This window comes from Lagenorhynchus albirostris, chromosome 7 (genome assembly GCF_949774975.1).
Source record: "Lagenorhynchus albirostris chromosome 7, mLagAlb1.1, whole genome shotgun sequence".
NCBI classification, from domain to species: domain Eukaryota; kingdom Metazoa; phylum Chordata; class Mammalia; order Artiodactyla; family Delphinidae; genus Lagenorhynchus; species Lagenorhynchus albirostris.
Window position 1 is genome coordinate 30,678,024 of NC_083101.1, and position 26,802 is coordinate 30,704,825.

The 26,802-nt window shown below is 40.7% G+C and overlaps 1 protein-coding gene across 4 annotated transcripts; it reads right to left on the reverse strand.

Annotated features, from left to right (window-relative positions):
- On the reverse strand, positions 1–26,762 carry RNF20 (ring finger protein 20). 4 transcript variants are annotated; one of them, XM_060154713.1, is made up of 20 exons: positions 26,636–26,762; positions 25,425–25,579; positions 20,059–20,226; positions 19,805–19,952; positions 19,470–19,652; positions 15,331–15,449; positions 12,951–13,097; positions 12,699–12,776; positions 12,372–12,491; positions 10,852–11,031; positions 9,757–9,892; positions 9,326–9,447; positions 8,834–9,204; positions 7,474–7,591; positions 6,527–6,676; positions 4,755–4,967; positions 4,080–4,205; positions 3,775–3,915; positions 2,926–3,027; positions 1–2,671 (listed from the first exon to the last, which is right to left on the reverse strand). In XM_060154713.1, exons 2-20 carry the CDS (start codon positions 25,551–25,553, stop codon positions 2,495–2,497), a joined length of 2,928 nt encoding a protein of 975 aa, XP_060010696.1. In that variant the 5' UTR covers positions 25,554–25,579; positions 26,636–26,762; the 3' UTR covers positions 1–2,494. The 4 variants fall into 4 exon arrangements, with proteins under 4 accessions (XP_060010696.1, XP_060010694.1, XP_060010695.1 ...); XM_060154711.1 differs by having other exon boundaries at positions 20,059–20,253; XM_060154712.1 differs by having other exon boundaries at positions 20,059–20,253; positions 26,727–26,744.
- Between the last annotated feature and the right edge of the window lie 40 nt (positions 26,763–26,802).

The window sequence follows — 26,802 nt, forward strand, 5'->3', positions numbered from 1 at the left end:
TAAATAAATAAATAATTTTTTTTTTAAAAAAAGAACAAACCAAGAAATCCCACTGTAAATTCATATGAGAATGCAATCGCTAGCAGAAACAGCCAAAGACCTTTGAAAAATATCCCTAGAGTAGGTAAGAAGGTAAGAGCCGAGCCATGCAGTTAAGATATATGCCTTAGAGCACATCAACCCTGATTGTGGTCCAAATGGCCAAGATAATTTCCAAGGTAACAACTAAAGAAAAAAGAATAAGAGACCATCTCTACAAGACCTGAAATGTTAAAAAAAAAAAAAAAGAGAGAGAGAGACTCTAGTACTTCTACAATAATCTTTGAAACTGGCATTTATAGGCATTACTTTAAAGAAATCCTCAAAAAAATCTCTTATGGATCTAGGGCAGTGATTCTTAACTTTTTTGGTATTTGTTAAGTTTCAAAATTCCTTTAAGAAATTTTGATTCTTTAAGGATCTGAAAAAAGCTATGACTAATGTACACACAAACAAAATTTCATATACCATTTGTGGGTATTCCTGAAGCCCATTCATTGACCTCTTCTCTAATGAGAAGCCGGAGTGCACCAAGTCACCACCGTTTTTGGTCGTTATCTAAAAATGACTTTAAGAGCTCCTCCTGTATTGCCTGGACCTGAAGCTAGTTGGGACTAGGGGCTCCCTGCTCTCTCCAGCTAGAGGAACTTCCCCTAAATCCAGCTTCCCATTGGACTCCTGGTTCCTTCCACAACATTCCACAGGCTCCAGGGTCCCCTGATGCTGGGCAGCTGGCTTTCCTAGCCAAGTGTCATAAACAATTAATATCCAAACCCAAACCACTAGCTGCCCAAATAGTCTGTTTGCCCTCACAAGTTTCCTTATAAGACGAGAACAGTAAGGGGAAAGTGCCCTATTAATGAATGCAAAGGCACCGTGTACCCTGAAGCAGGGCCAGACCCCCTTATGGCTGTGTGTGTGTGTTGGGTAGGGGGGTGGGGGGATCGAGAGGCCCGTGACCTCTTTGATGACACTGTAAGGTTTCTCAGTTAGACTCATTTATTAACCCATTCCACATGACTCTGTAGAACCCATCGCAAGTCCTTCTAATCACAGGTAGTGACCACAAAAGGACACGCAATTTGTCCTTACCCATTCTTCTAGGACAGGTAGTGATCAAGAAGGGATCCATTTTACACAACCCCTTACCAGAGATATAGAAAACCTCTGGTTTTCTGGTTACTATAAATCTTATACCTCAAGAACTCTAAAACTAAAGTGCCAGGCAGTCTGATACCCTCTGGAAAACAAATCACAATCTCTTACCCCCATAGCGAACTATGAGAGAGAAATAAATAGTCAAATAAACCATTATATTTTAGGCATAATCACTCCGCAGAACAGATTCAATAAAACAACTGGGAGAAAAGTGCTTCAATTAATCAGAGAAATAAATACTTTAAACAGAGCTAGCCCCTTAATCTAAGTTGATTATTTCTGTTCAAGAGAATTCAATTCTAAAACAGCAGGTATAAAATCAACTAATACTGACAAATAGAAAAATTTCAAAGGAAAACATGAACACAAAAGCAAACTGAATCCTGCTTTAATTGAAGCTTGTGGAGTATAAAGTCCTACAGAAACATTACAGAGAATCTTCTGGAAAACAGGAGTTACGACAACCCCTGTGGAGAGGCATATGAGAGTAATTCACAGTTCACCAAGGCCTCCCTGTATCAAGACCCCAGGGTACCCAGAAGATCTCTTCACCATCGCAGCCCTGTGCCCCATCCTCTCCAATCTTGATTTCATTATAAGATAAAAGGGGCTATAGTATTTGAAATTATTCTGGCCTCGAGAAATTTAAAGGCATCAATGAGTAGAACATTCAAAACTTAAGTAACTGTGACAAGGAGGCCAGCTGACCTTAACAAATTACTTGGCTAGTGAACAGGAAATGGATTGAATCATCCTGGACATAAATTTCATTAAGGCTTCAAACTATCCAGGAATAAGTAGCATGATGATACCATTTTATAATCCAAGTTTACAAAAAGTTTACTGCCCAAATCAAGTACTGTTTATGCCTGCAGACAGCTTATTTCTAAAAGATCACCGCCCACTGCAAGTAGCCATGTGTCTCTACTCTTGTTTCTTTCTCTGTGTCAAAAATACCAATTTGACTTCTTCAGGAGGAATGGACAATCCAAGATTATACAGTAAAAGCCTGAAGATGTTGAAAAGTCTAAAGGCAGGAAATACACAAAGCTGGTAGGGAAGACAAATAAAAGTTGTTTCTAATTCATTCTAAAACCCAAGACTTGCATTACCAGTCCTTTCCTCCCGAAGTCACCTAGGTATTAGTGAGGAGAACCCGGACGTAAAGTCTGTGAAGGAAAGGGAGTTGACGGACAAACTGCCCTGTGGGTGACAGTCAAGGAGAGAAGAGGTAGAGGTTTGGTGGTTGATGACTAAGTGCCCGTCCAGCCTGCCCCTCTTCTTCTCTTGGCTTGGATCAACCAATGTAGATGCGATGGAAATCATTGGCACCAAAAGCAGCATTACACTTGGGACATTTGCGCTGGCGGGTGTCATAGCGGGTCTTCACACACTCAAAGCAGAAAACATGAAAACACTTGGTAAGTACAGCATCCTTTTTACGCATGTTGCAACACGGACAGGTCAGGCGTGCCTAGAAAAAAAAAGAAATCAGAGTCAGAGCAACCATAAAGGTTTAGGACCCAAATGGCTCTTATATATAAGCAAAAAATCCACTAAGCACTAAGACAGTAATAGCACCGCACGCCCCCACCACACACACATGAGGAAGCATTCTCTGTTCCCTTCAAGTAAAGAAGTTCAGTATTTATTATCCTAATCTGTTAGTAGGCCACTGTAGGCCAAAACAAAAAAACACACACAAATCACTGAGGCAGTTTTTCTAACCTTGTAATCCTTAATCTCCTCCATCAGAATCTCATCACATTTGGGTACATTGTCTGGTTTCTTTGTGGTCTCCAGCTTCCTTCGAAGTCTAGAGATGTCCTCCTGTGGTGGGATAGCATACCCATTACACACTCCCCCAGATCTGTCATTTTTGAGAAAAATTAATTGCTCCAACCTGAACTTTCTACTGCAGAAAGAAAGGACTTTCTGTCCTTTCATGCCTAACTATATTTTAGGAATGTAGAGAATTGCAAATGACAAGCTATTTTCTTTATTTTCGGAACAGGCAACCACAATCATATCACCAAACTTCAGTTGCATCTAACTACTGTCAGTTCAGTTCTGCGAAACTCCAGTCTAAGTTTAGAGGGATTAAATTTTAAAAAAAGAAAAAAAGATGAAAACTTGATAGGCCACCTTATTTTAAGGCAATTAGTTTTTAGGCTGAAGATAGATTGGATCAAAATTTACAGACTTATAGATAACTATAGAAAGGCAGCATGAGAAACAGCTGGCATGCAAAAAATAGAAAAAATTGTAGAAGAATTTAAAGAAGAACTTTAAAATTCTCTAGTGTTTTTTTTTGCTGCTACTTCTTTACGATTTCACTAACTCATTCATTTAAATAAATAAGTATTTATTTCATGCCCATTAGGTGGCAGGCACCATGATAGGCTTTGGGGATAGCTTTCAGTGAAGAAAACAGACTCCATCTCTTCACTCAAGGAACTTACAGTTAAATAGGAAATGACATATTGATACGATAGACCAATGACTCTTTTGTAACATAGGTCATCTTAGAGCTCAGAAAATACCTAAAAGGCAAAAAGTGAAGAAAAAACAACTGACCTGGGCCCGTTTGAAATTGAACATATCTTTTTCTTTGGTGACACTGTTCTCCACAATCTCATCCTGAAAATCATGTAGCTTCTTCTGAGCCAACTCCAACTGTGCTTTGAGGTCATCTGCAAGCTGGGCTGCCTCCATTGCCTATGAGGGATGTATGAACATTAACTTATCACCACTTATTTCCAGTGAGACAAAATGTTACCAAGCCCAAGGAATAAAGTGAACCTGTAATTTTATCAGTGTTAAACTTATCTGTTCCTCTGAAGACTAACCGTCACTTTAGACCACCGAGTAATCGATCATACCTTACGTTTATTCATCTCTAAGGCTTGGGTCCTAAGACCCAGCTCCTTCTCCCCTGTGCCAATGTTGCTTTGTAACAGATGCTCCTTCTCTTCCAGTTTCCTCACTACCTGTAACTGGGCATCAACCTTAGAAAAAGAAAATCACATTTTAACACAAACAGGAAGGAAAAACACAAAAAATTGACTAGGCTCTGTTAATCCACAGGCCCACAAAAGAGAATCTGTTAGAAAACTCGAACTATTACTGATTTTATCCATGAACTTTTCAAATTACATGCAAGACTATGGTAATTCTCTCATCCCAACGTTCAGATGTAATCAGGTAACCACTCTTACAGCTTCTCATGCAGCCTTACAGAAATTTTTAAGATACACAGCACGTGCACACAAAGACATACACATTTTTAACACAAAAGGGATAAATAGATGAATCCCTTAATGATATATTTAAACATTTTTCCTTATTAGCAGATCCACTTTTGTTTAAACAGCTGCACTGTACTCCTCTGTAGGGATGTATAATTTATTTACCAGTACCCAAATCGTGTACATCAGTTTTGGGGAGTTTTTCCTATTACAAAAAATGCCACAATAATCATTTTTTTTACTTGTATCTTCGTGTAGAAAGCACCCTATTTCAACAGGATTCTGGAAAGCTTTTTTCATTCTAGTTACCTGAGTCTTCAGAGTCAAAACCTGGTCTGCCAGCTCCTCCTTCTCTTCTTTCAGCAGCTTATGGATCTGATTGGACTTGATACGTTCTGACATGAGCTTGAAATTTGCATCATCCTTCTCCCTCAACTGCTGCATCAAACGGATATTTTGCTCCTGCATGTCTTCAAAGGCCTGGCCTGTGACGTCCATCTCAGAGAGGAGAGCTTCTTCCTCCTAAAATAAGAAAGAAGAACCTTCATTTTAATGGAATCTTCTAACTCCAAAGAAATGCACACAGGAAACTAAACTTTCCTACTGTTGTTATGGAAATAACCTAGTGACAGAGAAGACAGTTTTAAGAAGCTTAGTTTTGTCACTAGGTTAGCCCTAGGAATCTGAAGCCATTGGCATTGATTGTTGGTCTGATGCTCATTAATTGGTCCGTATTTGAGGTCAGCTGAAGCAGACTAAAATTATACACACCATAATCTAGCAAACTGATCAAGTAGGAGTTGGTTAAGAAAATTTCTATCATAAAACCTCACATTTTCTCATACCTTTCCACAATTATAATACTGACTTGAATCTACAGACTTTTCAACTCTGAAAACATCTGTTTCATAACAATCTGATAGGTGAAAAACTGAACGTAAAAATAGTTTTAATTTACATTTGTCTTATTCTAAATTACAGAGCATCTTTTCATACGTTTAACAGCCATTTGTTTTTCTATGAATTATTAATATCTTTCGTCTGTTCTTCTATTGGGCTTTTGAGTTTTCTTCCCTATCATTTTTTGGGGATTTTTTAATATATATTAGAAAGATAAGCCCTTTCATGATAAGAGTTAGAAATATTTTTTCCAGGTTTCTCATTTACCCTTTGGCTTTGCTGCCATGTAGAAGAAGTTTTGTGTGGTCTTTTGTATAAGTCAAAATTATCAATTATCAATCTTATCTTTCATATTTTTTAGACTTTTACTAATAGTTAGAAAGGTCTTCTCCACTTCAAATTTAAAAAGAAATTTATCTGTTTTCTTCTGGTTCTTTTATGGATTTCTTTAACATTATATATATGTTCCATTTGGAAACTATCTTAGTGTAGAGTGTTCAAATATATCTCCAACTTTTTTCCAAAATTATTTTGTTTTTGCCCACCACATTTAATCGTCTTCCTTTTTCTTGCTGATTTAAAACTATATCTTTTGCACATATTAAATACCCATGTGTACTTTGGTTTATTTATGTACCTATATGGTTTTTCCAACCATTTTTGGTATCTTTATTATCGAAAGTTAATAAAATCCATTGGGACTTAAAAATAAAGAAATATATGTTCCTTATGAGAAGGGGACAAGTCTCTATAGTTCTATGATCCAGAAACCACTACAGTTGACATATTGGTTATTTATTTGTAACCTATTTGGGGAACATGTTTTTCTTGGTTTCACGTATTTATAATCATAATGTGTATAAAATTTTATATCTTTTTATAAAATTTTATATTCATTACATCCCCTGATTGCAGATCAGCAGAGAAACGATACATCCCCCAAGAAACAGTTTTTGAATAACTGGCTATCCATTTGAAAATAGAAGTAAGTTTCCTTCCTCACAAATACACAAAACAGTAACTGAAGGCTGAGAGATTTCAATGTAAAAACAAACATACAGGAGAAAAAAATATTAACCAAAAAAAAAGACTGGAATGACAGGGTAAATTTCACTGTCAATAACTTACTTATCAAGTAAAATTTACTTAAAAAGCTCATTAAATAAAGAAAGTATGCCCACCTGCTTGGCCATGGCCAGCTTCTTCTGCAGGTATTCTATCTGCTCCTCTACTGCCCGGATCTTCCTCAGGGCATCTTCATCAGCCATTTTCTTGTTCTCTTTTTTCTCCTTATCCTCCAGATCTTTGAGTCTTTGCCTTAAATCTTCCAACTATAGGAGGAAAGAAATCACACAAAAAGAAAAACAAAAAAGATATAATACAATTTCAAAAATCAATTAATACTGTGCACAGATGGAGGGCCCATAACACCAAAAGAACCTTTATAGGATTATGGAAGGAGACAAATGATACACTAGTGCACCACATCACAACCCTGCTTTAACATCACTCCATTCCAACATCACACGCTTCTGCAAGTGGCTTTTTTTGCGGAACGCGGGCCTCTCACTGCTGTGACCTCTCCCTTTGCGGAGCACAGGCTCCGGACGCGCAGGCTCAGTGGCCATGGCTCATGGGCCCAGCCGCTCTACGGCACGTGGGATCTTCCTGGACCGGGGCACGAACCCGTGTCCCCTGCATCGGCAGGCAGACTCTCAACCACTGCGCCACCAGGAAGCCCTGCAAGTGGCATTTTTGAGGAGTGCAAATGTACTTTTCTTTAGAATAGTTCTCACTCTTTTTTTTCCTAGGCTCCCAATTTTAAAAGAATAAGGCATTCTTCCCAAAAGTAACCAGAAAAAGCAAATCAGTATGACAATGATTTATATGGCACAAAGGGGAACAAAAAGTTTGAAAAGGTTACTCCTATTCCCCGTAATTCTGAGATACCTTACCACCTAGTGGAAAATCTGGAAGTCTCTATATTAGATGGTCTTTGAAAGGGAAGAAAATGTTGCTAAGTCTTAAATCTAACTTTAAAAGAAACTACAGCCTTCAGAAGTGTGAAGGAGAATCCCACAAATGGAAGATTTTGACCAGAATGACAGGTAATGGCAGATTAGATTACCTCTCCCTTAGACTTCTTTTCAGCTGCCATTAGCTGAACCTTGTCTCTCTGTTCCTTTGGGGCAGAGCGGTACATATCTAGCAATAGTTTCATCTCCTTTTGGCTCTCCTGTGCCTTCCTATGATGAGGGTGGTAGAGGGGAATGGTGTAATGAGAAAACAAAGGGCATCAGAGCAAGGGAATTTTGAATTATGCAAAATATTTTACAACAGTTCTATTTTACACTTTATATAACACATCTAAAAGACAAAACTTTTGCACAGACTATCAAGAGATTTCTGGATACACTCAGAAAATATAGAAAAGTAAGTTTGCAAAAAAGACTCATTTCTCCCGTCAGACCAAGTTCTCCAACATAGTTATAAAATAAACACTTATGGCACTTGTTAAATAGGCAAAGTTCTGGGGCACCACTCGTAGAAACTGAGACTCTGTAGGTCTGGGATGGAGTCCAGGAATGTGCTTTAAGCAAGTCACCCAAATAATTCTGATACCGCACTTGGAGGAAAAAAAAATTGCCTTAAAGAGAGCAAGAGGAAGAGAGAAAAAAAGGGAGAAAATTCAAAGTTTAAAATATACTGCTATTCCTAGATTTGACAATTGAGTGATTAACCATCGGCTAAAGGCTAAAATCTTATCTTACTAAATTTTCAAACCTCTTAATTATCCTTTTATATACCAAAGAAGTTCAAATGTTTTGAGCTCAGTAGTCCCTTAAATCCAAACACCAATAAAGGCTCAACCATGACAAACGGGGAGCAAGAAGGAACCGGTTCTATCAGAAAAGGTATGGCTGAGCAGGATGAGAAGCAGCGATATGTGAGATTACGGCAGTGTTTCTTGACTTAAAGGTCTGTCTTACCGTTTCAATGCCTGTAGGAGTAAACCTCCTAGAAATCTCTGAAAACGATCTGATATACACACAGACTACTTAACTGTCAGGCAAAGAGATCAATACTGTTCAAGTTATAGCAATACATATTCTACCTACTATAATTTAAATTATAATTAATGCCAACAATTTGCCCAAATCTAGTAAACAGCAGTATTTACTTCCAATAATTCTCATGACTGTTACCTCAATCATGACATCCTTTTCCTTAATTTGGATTCATGAAGAATAAGGCTACAACAATGGGGTTTACTGAGACCTGATCACTGAACCAGAGTATACAATAGCCACACAGGCCACTGAAGTCGTACACTTGATCAAGAATTGAGACCACGTTAATTGTACATTTAGTTACACCTGATACATTACAATTATTGAATAAGCGATGCCATCATTCAAACATTTCATGCACGATGTCCTAACCTTAGCTTTTGAGTCAGAAACAGTTACTCTAAACATTGCTCTTACTTGAGTTCAATCTTCAATTGTTTGATAATTTCTGCTTCCTTCTTCCTTCCATCATCATGTTTCCCTTTCTCTTTATCCTTAGCAGAATCTCTCTCTTTTTCTGACTCTTTCAGTTTCTGTTTCTCTCGTTCTCTCTCCTTTTCTTTCTCCCGCTCTCTTTCTCGCTCCCTCTCTTTTTCCCTCCTTTCTCGTTCTCGCTCTTCCTCATCGCGTTTGGACTTAATTTCGTTGACTTCTTCCTGAGATGCCTTCGATGCGGTGGACTGGGCAGACAAGTCCTCAGGATCTTGTTTTAGCTCTGCAGGCTCGTCCTTAGGGTCCTCAGTACTGGACTGAGACTGCAGGAGGGCACTCCCACTGCGCAGCCGTGTCTGGGAGGGCAGAGAAAGGAAAGCAGCACCCACACTTACGGTGACCACACCACTCTCGTCACCCCAAGACAGCTTTGCAAACTTAACAGAAAATAATACTTATTCTCCTGCTCCTGGTTACCTTGTTCAGGTCAGACTGGGCTTCTCTCAGTTTCCGCTTATACCTCAGGACCTCCCCCTTCAGCTGGTGGTTGTGATTCTGGAGGCTACTGATGAGGTGGCGCATCTCCCGGTTTATGGGGCCTTAAATACAGCAATAGCAATGTCAGGAAGAAGGGTGACAAGGAGAGAAAGTGTAGAACACATGAGGGAACTCTGAGAAACAGGGAGAATTGACAAAAGGAAGATTCCTTCTCAGAAGATGAAAACAAAACTGGCCAATCTGAGTTAAAAAACAAGCACCCAGGCTGTAAACCAAAATGAATGACAGGATTTGAATTAAGGTTCGTTAGGACTTCTGAGCTCCGTAACAAACCCTGGTGACCACGCTGTGTCTTTCAAGGAATGCATGTGCAGCAGACGAACTACAGGGTGGAGCCAGAGTAACTGTACCTGCTTGTTCATTGGCAGCAAGGGTCTGCTCAAATTCTATCCTCAGCATTTCATACTCCTTGCGGACCTGGGCCAGTGTATCTTCTAGCTGGATCACTTCGGTCCTCAGCTTCTTATGAAGACTAACCTCATCTCGCTACACACAGAAAAAGGAACCAATCAAAAATTCTTATCAAAATGTGGACATGTCATCATATTCTATTACTGTTTCCTAAATTTGATCTATAAGGATCAAGATCCTTATCTACGTATATAGATCTTTGATCTATAAGGATCTAAGAAGAAAAAGAGAAAACATCAAGAAAAGAGGGATTACTCTGAAAAGTTCCAATTCAATCAATACTTAATGAGCACCAGACAGCTACAAAACACTCATCTGAGAACTAGCAGGAGACTCAAGAAATATAGGAAATGGCTCCTAACTGAGAATATTACAATCTGGTTGGAGAACTAAAGAAGAAAACAGTATATAAACAGTAAAGTAAGATATACTCAACTCTTTGGCAGACACACAGTAAAAGACAAACTACTATAAACATAACCTTAAAGGCAATGGAAAATACAGAAGTGAACACATGAATGAAAGTTTCTGCCTTAAAAAAATTATTTACATATGCCATTATATGATATAATGGCTTGTAAGCAGTGATACAGCTTCTATACACTATTCTCCCCAATGCACATAAGACTCCAGCCATACTAAACTATTTTTTTTACATCTGCTGTTCTCACTGCTGGGAATGCCCTTCTCCTATTTTTATCTACCAGTAAACTTGTATTTATCCTTAAGAGTCATACTGCACTTTGGCAAGTGGAATCAGGACGGCTCCACAGTCAAATCAGATGTTCTGTCTCCTTTATCACTGCACCTTTTAGATATACTCTATTGCAACACACTGCATTCTACTGGATACTGTTCTCCCCACTAGACTCTAAGATCTCTCATGGCAGGATGCCCACCATCTAGCAGAGTAAAGACCTACAGCCACTCCATAAATGTTTTCCGAATGAATAAAAGATTGAGCATAAGAGAGTAAAATTATAAAATTTATGAGGGAGGAAGCTTATATACAGAAGACAAAGCTAGGCTGTTACCTCAATGAGCTCAACTTGGCGTTGGTGGGTACCCCTGGTGCCATGAAGTAGGGTCCGAGCCTCATCCAAGTGGGCTTTCAACTGCAGGCTCTCGTTGTACAGGACAGAGAACTGTGACTGCATGCAGCGATATTCTGGAGTCTCCTTGACCACTTCCTCCACAGCACTCCGCAATTCCACCTTAGGAGGGCCCAAAGAAAAGAAAAGTCAGAAGCAGAACCTAGGATGCTAGCCTGGAAATAAAATCTTAAACTCTCTGACGTCTTGTGCAACTGAGACAAACTTTATGAAATCTATCTACCTATTCCTCTAGTTACATAAAATCTATCCTAACTTAAATTAGACCCTCCAAGAGGTGGTACCTGGTACCTGTATTCTTCCACCCAAGGATTGTTTTAATTGATACATGTTTTACATTATGTGTCAACCGAGATCCAAGGACACTAGAAAAGCCCTATGAAATCTGTCAGATCTAGGGACAGAGAAGAGCACTATGAAATTTGTCAGGATACTTATTTTAAGAACATAGTTGAGGACCCTAGCCACTAACTTGTTCTCTTTATTGACAGTCACAGAGAAAAATATTTTTGTTATTGTATCAAAAATACTTATGGGGCTTCCCTGGTGGTGCAGTGGTTGAGAGTCTGCCTGCCGATGCAGGGGACACGGGTTCGTGCCCCGGTCCGGGAAGATCCCACATGCTGCGGAGCGGCTGGGCTCGTGAGCCATGGCCTCTGAGCCTGCGCATCCGGAGCCTGTGCTCCACAACGGGAGAGGCCACAACAGTGAGAGGCCCGCGTACCGCAAAAAAAAAAAAAAACAAAAAAAAAACTTATGCTTCTCCTAAGTAACTGTTTACTTTAATTACCCAAACACATCAACTGATTCAACTCAGGTTGTTTTTGTTCTTTTTTTTTTTCAGTTCAAACATCTTTATTCATATATTTACCTAGAAACAAATAAAATTATAAAAGATAGGTGGTTGTGACTGAAAGAGGGGTGGGAAGACTTTCGGAATCTACTTTCTTCCCCCCAAGAACCAGGGAGAGAAAATTCTAATGGGCAGGTTTGAAAACCAACAGGATCACTGACCATGTTTCCTTCTCTGCTTTGGCAGTTAGAAGCTGCAGAGGCAGATTCTGTGGCCCGCCTTTGGCAGTTACTGACATGGGAGTGGCCTACGTACTGTAGCTACATGCTTCTTGCATGTGTCTTGTATACAAGCCCCATTTTTGAAACCCACTTTGGATCCTCACCCTAGTTCACCCTACTCCTCAGTTTTTCTCAACAATTCTTAAGTTAGTGCCTTTGATTCAGCCAATGTATTTTTGTAGGTTGCTTTAAATCCTTTTCAGAAAAGGCAGGGTACCAATATTAAGTATATATATAACTAAATAAATGGATATAGCAACAAAACTTACATTTTTCTTTCCCGTAATAAATTATGACGGTTCACAACACATATGTGAGTTATCAGCAAAAAGTTTCATTTTACTGCCCCTCAGAGTTGTGTCTCCTACCTTCAGCTTTTCATTTTGCGTAGTGACCTCCTCAAAGTCTTGCCGAAGTTTCTCCAGCTCACAGTGACGGTTCTGAGCCAACTCTTTGTTCTCCTCAAGTTCTGCGTTCATTTCCTCAAACTGGAGAAAAGGAGGAAATAGCAAAATGAGAGTAAAGAAAAGGAATTTCTAAATCATTCCCATTCCTAAGCTTCCAGCTCCACTGATCCACTCTTCTAGCAAAACCCCACGTTGTCACTTGTGAACTTGTGAACACAATCCTAAGTACCTAACACAATGCCTGACACCAGGTCAAAAAAACAAACCCTCGGGGAGTCGCGATTTTACCTTCCGGGCATTGATAGTGATTGTGCCGCCATAGAGACTGCTCCCTGCACCGTATACTTTATAACCTTTTGAATTCACCTATGGAGAAGACAAAGATTCTTTAGTGAAAGGCCCTAAAATTTTAGTCTGATAACCAAAGTACTTTCAAAGAAGTCCATTTTTTCTCCAAGTACTACTACCCAAGTCCATCCTTTCTGAGTAGACTCCTTAAAATGATTCTAGTCTTCAAACTATGAATAAAACAGCACTTGCCCGTTCTAGGACTTCTACTAAGTGTCGATTGAGTCGCTGTTCCCTCTTTCGAATTTTGTCAATATCCCACTGCAGGTCATCAATCATGGACTCCAGGACAGATACTCGTGACTCAGCTGTCTCCACTTTACTCTGCAACTTGGCGAACTACATCCCAAACACAGGTGTTCAGAAAAATACAGCAAAAAAAAAGACCAGGTTAGAAAAGGAATGCCTTATATCCCAAATCCCACAAAATTAACCCATGCTTATGTGTCATTAAAGAAAAGGTTTAAGTAAAAGCTATTTCACCCTCTTCCCAACACATGAGTATAAAACTGAAATCACAGGTTTAACAGTTTGGGTAAGTCACAATCATGAAAACTGTACAAGTCTATAAGAACTCTCACAAAGAAAAGACTACTTAAGATTCAATAATTTTTCTGCCTCTGAGAAGCACCATTTCCCTATATAGACCACAAACCCATCAGAAAATATGTTTTTTAAGAGACAAAAGATAACATCCTTGATTTTACCAGACAAATATTTTAGGAGATAAAAATTCAAATATTTATTTAGAAAAGACAGCTATCTTTACCCTCTACTTTCCCTTCCCATATTCCAACAAATGATAATCCAAAGAGAATGGAAGGAAAACTTCCATTCTCTTTTTCAAGCTGAGCCCAGGGCAGTCTAGAATCAGATGCTATAAAGATACAAAAATCTATGTTGTTCTCTACTTATTTAGGAGATGTACATAGCTAATGCTATATAATACTTTAATTATAAAACTGTTACATGTCCACATTAATCTACACATATCTTTTGTGTTGGTTTTAAAATATGGCCCCCCAATTCTTTGACAGTCCTCCCAACAAAAGGTGAGGTCACTGTCCCCTCCTCTTAAATCTGGGTCAACTTTGGTGACCCAGTGGAAATGATGTTACATAACTTCAAGGCTATGTCTGAAAGGCCATGCAGGTTCTGCCTGATATTCTTGAAACACTCATTCTCTGGAAGAAGTCAGCTGCCATGTAAGAAGTCCAACTACCCTGAAACCTCCATGTTGGAGAGGCGACACTCCAGTGGACAACTAAGATGAGCTCTTAGCTGACAGGCAGCGTCAACAGCCACCCATGAGTCGGGAGTTCCCTAGTGGCCCAGTGGTTAGGATTCAGTGCTTTCACTGCCGTGGCCCAGGTTCAATCCCTGGTCAAGGAACTGAGATCCCACAAGCCACGTGCCATGGCCAAAAAAAACCCAAAAAACAAGAGAAAACAAAACAAAAAAAACAACCAGCCATGAGAGCCATCTTGGATATCAGCTCAGCTGAGCAGAGCAATGTGTCTCTCCAACTTAGTAATGCTAAATGAGATTTGGGAAAGGGCTGGTAAAGGAAGACCTTTTCATCTTGGTAGCACCTAGCTTATGCCTTAAAACATGACAGAAAGTTATACTGATTTTTTTACTACACTCCAATTTCTTCATAAGCACCACTATACTCTAACCCCTTTGAAGGTTGATGAGAAGTATTAATAAACTTCCCAAATGATTCCCAGGCAACCAGCCCAGCATGAACCTTGGCACTGGAGTTTAGGAAAGAGGACATAATGAAGAACATAGGCTTTGAAGTTGAACAGACCTACATCCAAATCACAGTTCAATCACTTTCTGGCTGCGTGCCCTCAGACCAGTCATCAGTTTCTTTGAATTTGTTTCCTTAGCAGTAAAATGAGAGTTATTTGACCATGAGAGATAATATTCGTAAAGTACTTAAGTGCTAGGCACTAAGTAAACGGTTAACTATTAACTTACCAATAAGCATAAGAGTTGGGTGGCCAAGCTAAGGTAGGTCAAATTTCAGCAGAAGGCTTATCACCACATTGTCTCAATCATTTTATACAATAAACAAACACCCAAATCTTGACATAGTTTGGTCGTGGCACTATGTGTGTCCAAGTTTGGATTGAAAACCCACAATCCTCAAGGTCATAGGTCATCATAAATGCAGTATTTCCTACTGCTCCATTCTCAGATAAATTTCTACCAACCTATTCCTCAGTAACACTGTACATGGTCTTTTATATTTGGAGTAATTTAATATTTGGGGGTTTGGTGTGTTGTTTTGCAAATCTCCATGATGGTAATTCTTCCTAAAAACTAAGATCCCAAAATGTCCACTTAAACAGAGGCAGAGTCAAGGAGAAACGTTCAATTATTTCCTTCCCTTAACCTTTACTCGGATTTTGATTTCTCAGAGCTGGTTGCTTTAACCTGCCCTGCATGCTCTTCAGTATAAAAACAGGCTTTCTAGAGTAAGATGATGTTTGAAGCACTTAGTATCTGAGTCAATGTCTGCCACAGGCCACTGGAAACTGCCATCTCCTTTCCGGTCAAGTACCTCCTGAGACATGGTGCAATGCTTCTCCTGAAGGAGGTCTGTCAATTCTTGTAGCCTCATGTCCTCTTGTGCAAGGAAGGAATTCAGCTCCTGCACTGCTTCCTCCACTATCAGATTATCTGAGGGAGAAGAACTGTACTTTAGTTTAGTTAGCATCTATAGTGTCAGATTTTACAACTGTGTATCCCACCAAAGCATTAACATGCTATCTCACTTTATTTTCCTGAAAATTTCAAGAAGTAGGCTGGTTTTTATTATCTTCACATGACATATTAAGAACCCAGGCTTGCGTAGAGGACTTAGTCCTTCATTAAAGCACTTGCTTAAGGAAATTAGTCAACTTTGTGCTTCTGTAGAGGTAGACACAGAGGCAAGGTCACCTAACGCCCATCCCTTTCTATAAAATTAAAATGCCTTGAGAAAAGAAAAGGAGAGGTCCTATAACTTTATTCAGATAAGGCACAATCACCAAAAAAACCTGCATTTTAGAATTGTAGACAAGACAGAAGTATCTCTAATCAATGTCAGACTTAATAGCAATAAAATTCTATTTTCTAAGGCTGTCACAAATTCCTATTATTCACTAACACCAACGTGAAGCATCTCCCTGTTGGGAAAGAAGGGAAGGGAAGGGCAGGGAGCAGTAATTTCCTTGTTCAAATGAGCACCTATAAAATCATGAAGAATAAAGATAAGAGCATAGAATTACTTATCATATTCTGGTATACTATGCCAGAGGCACTCCTGAGGCTCAAAAACCAAAGTGTGAAAAATAAAAAAATGGTCATGAAGAACCTAGGGGCAAGACGGGAATAAAGACACAGACCTACTAGAGAATGGACTTGAGGATATGGGGAGGGGGAAGGGTAAGCTGGGAAAGAGTGAGAGAGTGGCATGGACATATATACACTACCAAATGTAAAACAGCTAGCTAATGGGAAGCAGCCGCATAGCACAGGGAGATCAGCTTGGTGCTTTGTGACCACCTAGAGGGGTGGGATAGGGAGGGTGGGAGGGAGGGAGACGCAAGAGGGAAGAGATATGGGGACATATGTATATGTATAACTGATTCACTTTGTTATAAGGCAGAAACTAACACACCATTGTAAAGCAATTATACTCCAATAAAGATGTTAAAAAACAAACAAACAAAAAAAACCAAAGTGTGCAGTATTATTTACAAAGAAGGCAGTAAATCTACAGAACTTACCATACCAAATTAGTATGTTTAAAATCAGTCACAGATACTATAGCTGAAATCCAAATGTTAGTAAATGAAACCACATACTCTCGGGTTATATACTACCCCTAGAGACAGTTATCAGGAAGTAAAATTGGCACCACTCTTAGAAACATAATACAGGTTGGTCATGCGGTGGCTTTTATGGTTTTCAACCAAGATTACCCATCAAAATCATTTGTGGAACCTCTAAAATTAGATACCTAGGACCCATCCTATACCTACTAAATAAGAATAAACATGGGCAGGGCCAAAAAAGAGTATGCTCCGAAAACTCTCAAAATGATTCTGATTCATAACCCAAGCTAAGAACTAGGGGCTGAATTTTAGTCCTCTTAATGTCTTAAAATATTGAGAATAAGGCCCAGAATACAATAAGAGCTCAATAAATATTTAGTGAATTAATAAACAAGCTGATAAATGTAATTCTTTTGAATCAAGGACCAAATAAACATGAGGAAAAAAATGAACCGCCAAAAGTTACAGTTGATGCTACAATTCATACTTTATACACCTTTATCTCTTAGAACGTTCGGCTTATCAATGGCAATTGCCTTTTATGTTATAAATAATAGCTTAGCAGTTTGTAACTTGTAATGAATGTTTTTATTTTTTAACTTAAATCCTACCTTAAAATGCATGCCATCAAAAAGAATAATTTTAGGGCTTCCCCGGTGGTGCAGTGGTTGAGAGTCCACCTGCTGATGCAGGGGACACGGGTTTGTGCCCCGGTCTAGGAGGATCCCACATGCCGCGGAGCGGCTGGGCCCATGAGCCATGGCCGCTGAGCCTGCACGTCCGGAGCCTGTGCTCCGTAACGGGAGAGGCCACAACAGTGAGAGGCCCGTGTACCACAAAAAAAAAAAAAAAAGAATAATTTTAAAGTACTGTTTAATGTGTTACTCATTTTAGTTCCTTTTTAAATACAGCAATTCCTTTACTTGATATTCATTTATAAAATCAAGTTTCATAGCCTCTGCATATAGCATATTATCTGGTACACCATGCATACTGTATAAACCATAATGCATATGGTATACCCGTGTGGCATATTACTAATGTTTAATAATACCTTCTAACTATTCAAGTGGAGCCAAGGGAGAAAGGAGTAACATACAGCTCGGTTTACATTAGGTGACAGGGAAGATTTATAGCCATTCATTCACCATTATGTAAGCACCCACTAGACACCAGAAACAGTGTTAGAAAATGGAGAAACAAAGAAGAGTGAGGCAAGGCACTGCACCAAGAGACATAGCTGAGCTGGGAACACACAAGTAGATGCAATGTATGAACACAAAAGCCTGGGAGGACACGAATAATATTGTTTACAATGGCTGTCTTTGGAAAGTAAGATGGAAGGACTTGTGTAGTGTACTTTATGTGATTTCTGATTTGTATATCTTAAAACAAGTATCTGTTATCCAAATAATAAAATACGAAATACACACCCTATTGGAAAAGCAAAGGAAACCTTTGCCCACAAAATATTCACAGGTCTTTAATATGCCTCTTCTTTTAATTCTATTGATAATTTAGCCCAAGTATCTTAAAAAACAAAACTACAGAGTAAGAAAATTCTTATTTTCCCAGCCAATGGTTCAACCTCCATTGCATTTGACATATTTCTTTCAGAAATGAAAGGTTAAACATCTTAATGACAATCAGAGAAATTAATATATTACAACTAGACCAGGATTATTATTTAAAGCATGAAATCAGGGCACTTAAGAAGATGCAACCTGGGGCTTCCCTGGTGGCGTAATGGTTGAGAGTCTGCCTGCCGATGCAGGGGACATGGGTTCGTGCCCCGGCCTGGGAGGATCCCACATGCCACGGAGCGGCTGGGCCCGTTAGCCATGGCCGCTGAGCCTGCACGTCCGGAGCCTGTGCTCCGCAACGGGAGAGGCCACAGCAGTGAGAGGCCCGCGTACCTCAAAAAAAACAAAAAACAAACAAAAAAAAAAACCAAGAAGATGCAACCTGGACTTCCCTGGTGGTGCAGTGGTTAAGAATCCACCTGCCAATGCAGGGGACGTGGGTTCGAGCCCTGTTCCGGGAAGATCCCACGTGCCAGGAGTAACTAAGCCCGTGCACCACAACAACTGAGCCTGCACTCTAGAGCCCATGCGTCACAACTACTGAGCCTGCGTGCCACAACTACTAAAGCCTGTGCATCCAGAGCTTGTGCTCCACAACAAGAGAAGCCACCGCAATGAGAAGGCCGCGTACCGCAATGAAGAGTAGCCCCTGCTCGCCGCAACTAGAGAAAGCCCGCGCGCAGCAACGAAGACCCAACACAGCCAAAAATAAATAAATTCAAAAAAGAAGATGCAACCTAACTACACAAATACTTAACTACACTGAACAAATATAAGTTTTTGCATTAAATCTAATTAGTTAACATAAAATAATACTTTTATTTCAAATAGACACTTTTCCATCCCTATAATATTTTATCGTTTTTTTTTTTTTTTTTTTTGCGGTATGCGGGCCTCTCACTGCTGTGGCCTCTCCCGTTGCGGAGCACAGGCTCCGGATGCGCAGGCTCAGCGGCCATGGCTCACGGGCCCAGCCGCTCCGCGGCATGTGGGATCCTCCCGGACCGGGGCACGAACCCGTGTCCCCTGCATCGGCAGGCGGACTCTCAACCACTGCGCCACCAAGGAAGCCCTGTTTTATCTTTTTAAACACTAAAATCTAACAATTCTAAAGCCTGAGTCAACTTTTTTTGAAAATATTAGAGATAACAGAAAAACAAAAAACAAGGACATATTAAAACTGACTCCAAGAAATTTAATTAAAAATAAATATGTAAGTCTGAAAACTACAAACTAGCATACAAAGGTGAGTTCCTATTTCTCCCCCTCTGCTTCCAGTCTCCTGGTTTTTGCCTCACCTCCACTGTTCAGCTTCCGTGATAAGAGCTCCACTTTTTCTTGCAGTTTATCATAGACGGTCACAATCTGCGACACAGCTCGGCGGGAGGACTCCACGCGCTCCTGCAGCTGAGATTCCATCTCTTCACTGGAACTGCTGGCCAAAGTAGCAAGGAAAGAGAAAGCTGGCTCTTGCCCTTCCCCTGAGGACACAGGGGGAGAAAAGAAGCCCCTAATATTATAAAACTGGAAATATCAAAATCTATTTTTTCCCCTCAAATGGAGAGCCTCAAAGCGAAACTCTACTTCAAACACCCAGAAAGCATGAAGTGGCAAATCCGCCACCAACACTCACCTCTCTCTCGGTCATCTTTCCGTTCCTGATTGCTATCAGAGTCTGGTTCCGGCTCAGGCACAACAAGGGCTTTTCTTTCTGTGAGTAGGTCTCCCAAACCCTGCTCCAGATCATAACGTTTAAGGATGATACGGATGTTTTCATCAAACTGGAGGAGGGAAGGTACAGTTACGAAAATACAAAAGGAAACAACTTTGGAAATAAAGAGTCTGCTAAGGAGAACTACAATGCTCAGATAAAAACAAGCTAGCTACCTGACTCCAGTACCGGTTGACGATCAATAGTGAGGCATCATCGGTGGCCTGTCTTCGTTCCAGTTTTTCAATGTGCTCACGGAGTTCATCTTCAATGGCTTGCCGTTGATCCAGCATTTCTGCCAGTTTGCGATTTTTGGCTTGCAGTGTTCGAATGTCTAACTCCTCCTGCCCCAGGAAACCAGTCTTATTAATCTCCATAAAGAAATTAGACAAATCAGTGGTTAAACTCAACAGGGGCTAATATGTGCATTACTTAGTTCCTATGAAAAAAGATATTTATTAACAAAATCTTACAGCAAATAATGGGATAAGAAGTAGAAGCAGAAGAAATAAATAAAGGTAAAGGTCTGTGATGATGGGAGCAAAGAGTGACACACACATATACACTAGAACCTTGACTTCACCCAGCTCACTGTTCTAGTCACATGTACATCCACAAAATACTGCTACTGTGAGGCTCCACCATCCAGCTAGATCACCCTCTTCCCCAATCAATCAGCTATCTCCTAACCACTGCCCGTCATTTATTCAAGACTTTGACAACCAGGTCCTTCTGTATCCCAGTCCCCGTCAACACATCTGGTGACTTCAATATACATGTGGACATGTACCTGTGTGGACAAACCATCCAATCCTCTAGCATCTACACTGTCAGCATTTTGAATTCCTTAACTCCAATGATTACTTCCTTCACTGTGCTTCAGCCAGACATTTCAAAAGCCACATCCTAGACTTTTGTCATTATCTGGAACTGTGTCACATCTGAAATCTTAAATTCCAACTTTCCATTCTCTGAATAAAACCATCTTTCCAGATAGCTCATGCTCTTATCTCAATATACCAGTCTTCATCTGGATTTCCAAAATTTTGAACTTTCTCCTTTCTCCTCTGTCTCCACTATCTTCCATACCTTGACTATACCCTATAATACATTCCTTCAAACTCCTGCCTATCAGGCTCCTCAAGTTCTCTGCCTTTAATCTTTTTATTCTACCTCTGCGAACAAACCCCAATCTGAATTAATCCACGTATTAGACTATTCCATTCCTATACCCAGTATGCTGAGACTTCTAGATAAGGTCATTAAACCAGGGAGACTGGTGCCTTTATAAAATGAATTCTAACCTGAGCAGATCTTATCATTTGTCCGGAAATGTTTCTTTCTGGATCAAGTGATCTAGCTCCTATTCTACACTGAGGCAACGTCAAACTACCAAACCCTGTCTCCTCTCACATCACACTAAGCAGGTGACTTGGCCTCTGTTTTAAAGAGAAAACAGAAACCATCAGATGGAAAGTTCTTCAATTTCCTATCTCCTAAACCCATCCACACAACTCACCAACTTATGCCCATATTCTTAAAACCTCAACTTGTGCTGAGGATCCCATTCTCTTCTGTTTCTGCAAAAATGTCACTCCATCAGTAATTGTGTACCCCTCTCAGTATCTTTAACCTCTCTCTAAGAAAAGCTGGTGGGGGGATGGGGGGAAGGGAGAACTTCAGACAAAGAAACAGCATGTCGAAATGATTACATTTTTACTTTACTGAGAAATTAATGAATATTTTAAAGTAAGAACCATTTATTAGAGCACCAATTTCTCGTTTCACTTTTACTTTCCTCTCTTCCATTTGGTTAAACAGTCTCGATACACCAAAACTGTCAACAGCTTCCCAACTGTACCAGTTTATGAATACTATTAATAAACTATATCTTTAACCTCTTTTCTGAGCATCACCTTCCCCTTCTTTGCTCCACCTGAAACCTGGATAAGAACACTGTTTCCCTGCAGGCTTCTCCAGTGATGGCTGTTTCTCTCCCACATGCTTTGAAGCCCTGTGCCTGGAGGCAGGTGGGTGTCCTCCTTGCTCTCCACTGCCACTAAGCCATTATCCACTTTGCTCCCTAAAACCTCCTAGCTTTGCAGCTCATGCCATTGGTCTGGACCACCTGCCACCCTGCCTTGCTGCACTCACCTATAAATGCCCAGGTCACTTCCCCACATTTCCTGAAGATTTAGCACCTGGCTTGTCATCACTCTCTCCAATACTACTCATGTTGTACTTCTTACTGATTTCAATTCCCATATAGATGATCGTTCCTGTATCTCAGATCCTGTATCCTGACCTCCTCTCCTCCAATGATCTTGTCCTTTACCTCCTTCAGTCACCAAACTCCCAGTTATTCCTATTCGTGGTCTTAGCTGTACCTGGATGTTCTCTATAAACTCAATTTCAAACAACCCATTCTCTACAGTTACCACCTGTTTTTCCAGCTCACTCTCTATAGTTTATCAACTCCAACAATTCTTCAACTCCTCCAGGATCTATTATACAATCCACTGGTCCTATACCTTCGTCCTGTACCTATGTCTTTCACTCCTCTCACTTCCTCACTTCCTTATCAAACATAAATTCCACGACCAGTCACACTGTTTTATAACCTTCTCCTCCCTTGCTCCATATTTGCCTGCTGAAAACCCCAATCCTGGTAACATCCAACTCTCCACCTACATCCATGAAGCTAAATGTGACTAGAAAAAATAAAGCACCATGCTGACTGGTCTCACTTTAAACTCATGCTCACAGACTCAGGTAGGTCCTCAGTGCTGCCCAGCAGCCCTACTCCCTCTCTCTAGTCCGTTCTCTCTTCAAGGTGACTACTTCCTACCTTCTCCTGTCTCTTCGCACCTCCAAAACTTCCTCCCCCATCCTCACTCTCAGATGAGTCTTGCTTCTGATTTCACTGAAAAAAAAACAGAAGCAATCAGAAGAGCATGTCCACCTCCATCTCCCACAACCCTCACTACTGCCCTGCTTACATCTGAACCCACATCCCTTGCCTTCCTTCTTGTCGATAAACCATCCCTCTCCTAGTTAAGGCCCATTCTCCCACTTGTGCATCGTATTACATTCTTTCTTCTATTCAAGGACATCACACCAGTAACTGTCTTCTTTTTCTGCTACATCATCAACTTTACCCTCTCTAGCAAATCATTTCATCAATAAATAAAAATGCTGTAATATCTCCTACTTTAAAAAACAAATTAAGAAAACCTTCCCTCAACCCCACATTTCCCTCTGGCTAAGGCCCCATTTTCTTGGTTCTACTTTACATCAATACTCCTCCAAAGCAACACCTCTGCCCTCTTTTCCCTCCTCTCATATTCTCTTAAGTTCACTGCAGTCAGGCTGCCATTGCCGCCACTCCACCAACACAGTTCTTGTCAAGTCTCCAGTGAAATTTCTAAGGCTAAATCTAAGTCTCAGTCCTCCCCTTGCTCAACCCATCAGGAGCACCTGATCAACCTCTTCCTGAAACATTTTCTTCTTTTGACTTCCGGGACCCCACTCTCTCTTATTCTCCTCCTACTTCAATGGCCCCTCTTCAATTAGTCTCTTCTCATCTCCTTGACGTGAAGGGTTGCAGTGCTCCAGGGCCCTGTTCTCAGACTTCTTTATCTATGCTCATTCCTTATGGGAGAGCCTATAGTCTCATGGATTTAAATACCATTTAAAAAAATGATTATCAAATGTACAGCTTTAGCCCAGATCTCTCCACAGACTGCAGATCACCTCATCCAACTACCTATCCACTCACAGGTCTAATAAATACCTCAAACTTACATGTCCAGTTTCAAACTCATGATTCATCCCCCACAGCTCCCAGAAATCTGCTCCTCTCATACCCTTCCCTAGCTCAGTTAGTGAAAACTGCATACTTCCAAAATCCTGGGGTCATCGTGCCTCCTTCCTCTCATATACTTCACCCAATCCACAAGCAAATCTTGTCGACACTACCTCCACAGTGGCCCAAGCCACCGTGATCCCTCAAGATTACGGCAACAGGCTCCTACATGTAGCAGACACTTTTGCGCCCCATGCCACGATCTGTCAGCCTTCCAGACTTCAGCACACCTCCGGAGAACAGCTCCAGTCACCCTACCAGTGTCCCACTTCAAGCATACCTTGCAGTCTCAAAGTTTTTTGCTCCACAGTCTCAGTTTGTTTACTACAGCAACCTCAAAGTGCAAAGGAGGAGTTACTGCCTTCAAGGGCAACCTTCAACCAACTGGGGCAGGGATCAGTGGATACATGCACCAGCTCCCCACCCTTAGAGAGGGAGAGTGGGAGGGAGGAGAGGGAGAAGGAATGAGGAAACAATTTTGCTAACTGAACTCCTGCTTACAACCCTTGCTCCCCTACAGTCTATTCTCCAAACCTAAGTCAGAGCATGTTACTCCCCTGCTTAAAACCTTCCAGTAGCTCCTCACAGCCTTCTGGATAAAGTCCAAAATGGGACGCGTGTTCGGTGCTTCCCTTAGCACATGTGGTTATCCCTGTGAAGAGCACGCTTCCCACTCTATTATGACAGTCTGTTCCCTGCTCAGTGCCAACCTACAAGCTGAAGTCCAGGGGCTGTCCTAAGGGTAAAGCACAGTGTCTGGCAAATAACAGATTCTCAACAAATATTTATTATTGAATGAATAAATGTCCTTGGGATGCATGACGTGAGACAGTGCCAAGACAAAAATCACCTCCTGGCAACAGGAGGCTGATGAACCCCAGACAACTTCAGAAATGATACTTATCAACAATTTACTCTGAATGTTCCTATTATTCTCTCTGATCCTCAATTTCAAAGAGTAGATGTGGTTTAGTAGGCTATACAAATGTGAAGCATTTTTACACCATATCACCATGGCTGAGCTCCAAAATACAGACTCCTGACCTATTATAGTGAGCTTCTGATGTCTAATGGACATATAACATTACTATAAGCTGTTGATGTATAACAGTCTAATAAAACTGTCAACTCCTAACAGCAAGGACAATATCTATTTTATTCACCATTATAGCCACAATGTCTAGCCCAATAAAAACTATTAATAGTACATTACCATGTTAAAGGTAATATTCCTTAGCAGGAACTCTTTCATTTCATCCTCTCAAAAACCCAGTGAGTTAGGTACTATAATTACATTTTATAGACAAGGAAATAAGAAGACACTCTCTCGGTGATTTTGCTACATTGCTTCTTAGTACCTGGCACCTAAGTTTTCAATGAATGAAAAATCAGTGTATAGCTCCCTCACTAAATACCTATAATGCTAAATACCTCAATGCTGTATCAGGGACCAGAATCTTCAGAGAATATAAACATACCTTTAAAAATAAAGATCAAATGTCAATATATTTCTTCTTCAGAAATGAGCAATGCATCATTTCATCTACTTCTGGCTGTTTCATTTCCCTCTTCTTTTCAAATCAATTTCCCTTACTCCAGAAGGCTTCCGTAAATTATTACTTTCAGGTTGCCACGGACAGAAGAAAAACACACTCTCACAGCATTGTTTCCACATACCGTTGAAGAGACACTCCCGAGCTTAATTGTTTCCACCGTGGTCCCTGAGTCTTCAACAGCTGTCTTCTTCTCCGGAGGCACAGATGTGCCAGGCTCTCCAGCTACTCTTTTATTTCCAATTCCTGACATCTTGGCACAAGATGATAGCTGTTTTCCTGGAGAGAAAAAAAAGACAGAAACTTAGGTAAGTTTTGCAAAGAGAACTAAAGAGGGTCCACCTATGATGTAAAAACTAGCAGTTTTTCTGGCCAGTCCTTTAACCTGGATCCATCAATTCCACACTCAGCAACATGATCCTTAAGTTTCTCTTGGAAAGAGAAAAATTGTGGAGTAAGAGTCACAGCTGAATTTACGGAACTACAAATTTCTAAATAGGATGCTGCTAAGAAATAAGCCAATGGGCAAAGGGTGAAGAGACCAAGAAAAATTTCAGGAATCTCATTTCCTGAAATGTCAACATCTGAAAAGTTCAGTTTGATTAGAAAAGAAGTTAATTCTATAGTGTTGGGAGAATCAGAGAGCTGAAAGAGACCTGGGAGATGTCTACTAAATTATTAATACTGGACAAGTCATTTATCATCTCTGAGCCTCAAGTTCCTAAACCAGAAATAACAACAATATAAGCTTCCTATGCTCCTTATAAGGAATAAGTAAGTACAGAAAGAATTCTGCATAATGCCTAGCATGAAGTATGCACTCAGAAATGCTAGCTCTCCTTTATATATTTGCAGTTTCTTCTCTATATCCAAACGCTCTCCCCACGAGTTTGTGCAACCCTGTGGAAGCTAGACCTGGGTGTGAATCCCAGTTCTAACTTTTAGGGAGCCATGCTGCCTTGGAAGAGTGAGTTCTCTATATGCACAATGCAAGAGAACAGATATTCTGTCTGCCCTACCTGCCTCCCAAGGTTTCAGAGCTCATAGGAGGCGGAATAGATGCTAAAACACTTTACTACTTCCATCAACGAGACTACACACTACTCTGCTTCCAATTCAAGCTCCAGGAGAAGGGTATCGGTGGCAGCAACCTGAGTGGGACCTCGCCTGGAGAGAGAGGAGCAGGACAAGGGCCTCAATCCTACTCGAGAGGGGCCAAGGACCCCAGCATCCGGATGGGCCAACTGCAGGCCCCGGAGAGGGAGGCCTGGGAGCGGGAGAGGGTGGAGATCCCGTTGCCTGCAGAGTCCCTCCCACCCTTGTCAGAGATCTAACCTGAGTTCTTCCAACTTGCGCCGCCCGGGAGCAGAACTCTGGGCAGTTATTCACCAAGGTCCGCGTAGCACTCCCACCTCTCACCCCTTACCCGCAAGCGAAGCCCAAGCGAGGCTCCCGGGAGGCGGGGCCAGGGAGAGGAAGAAGGGAAAGGAAAGAGGAAGTCG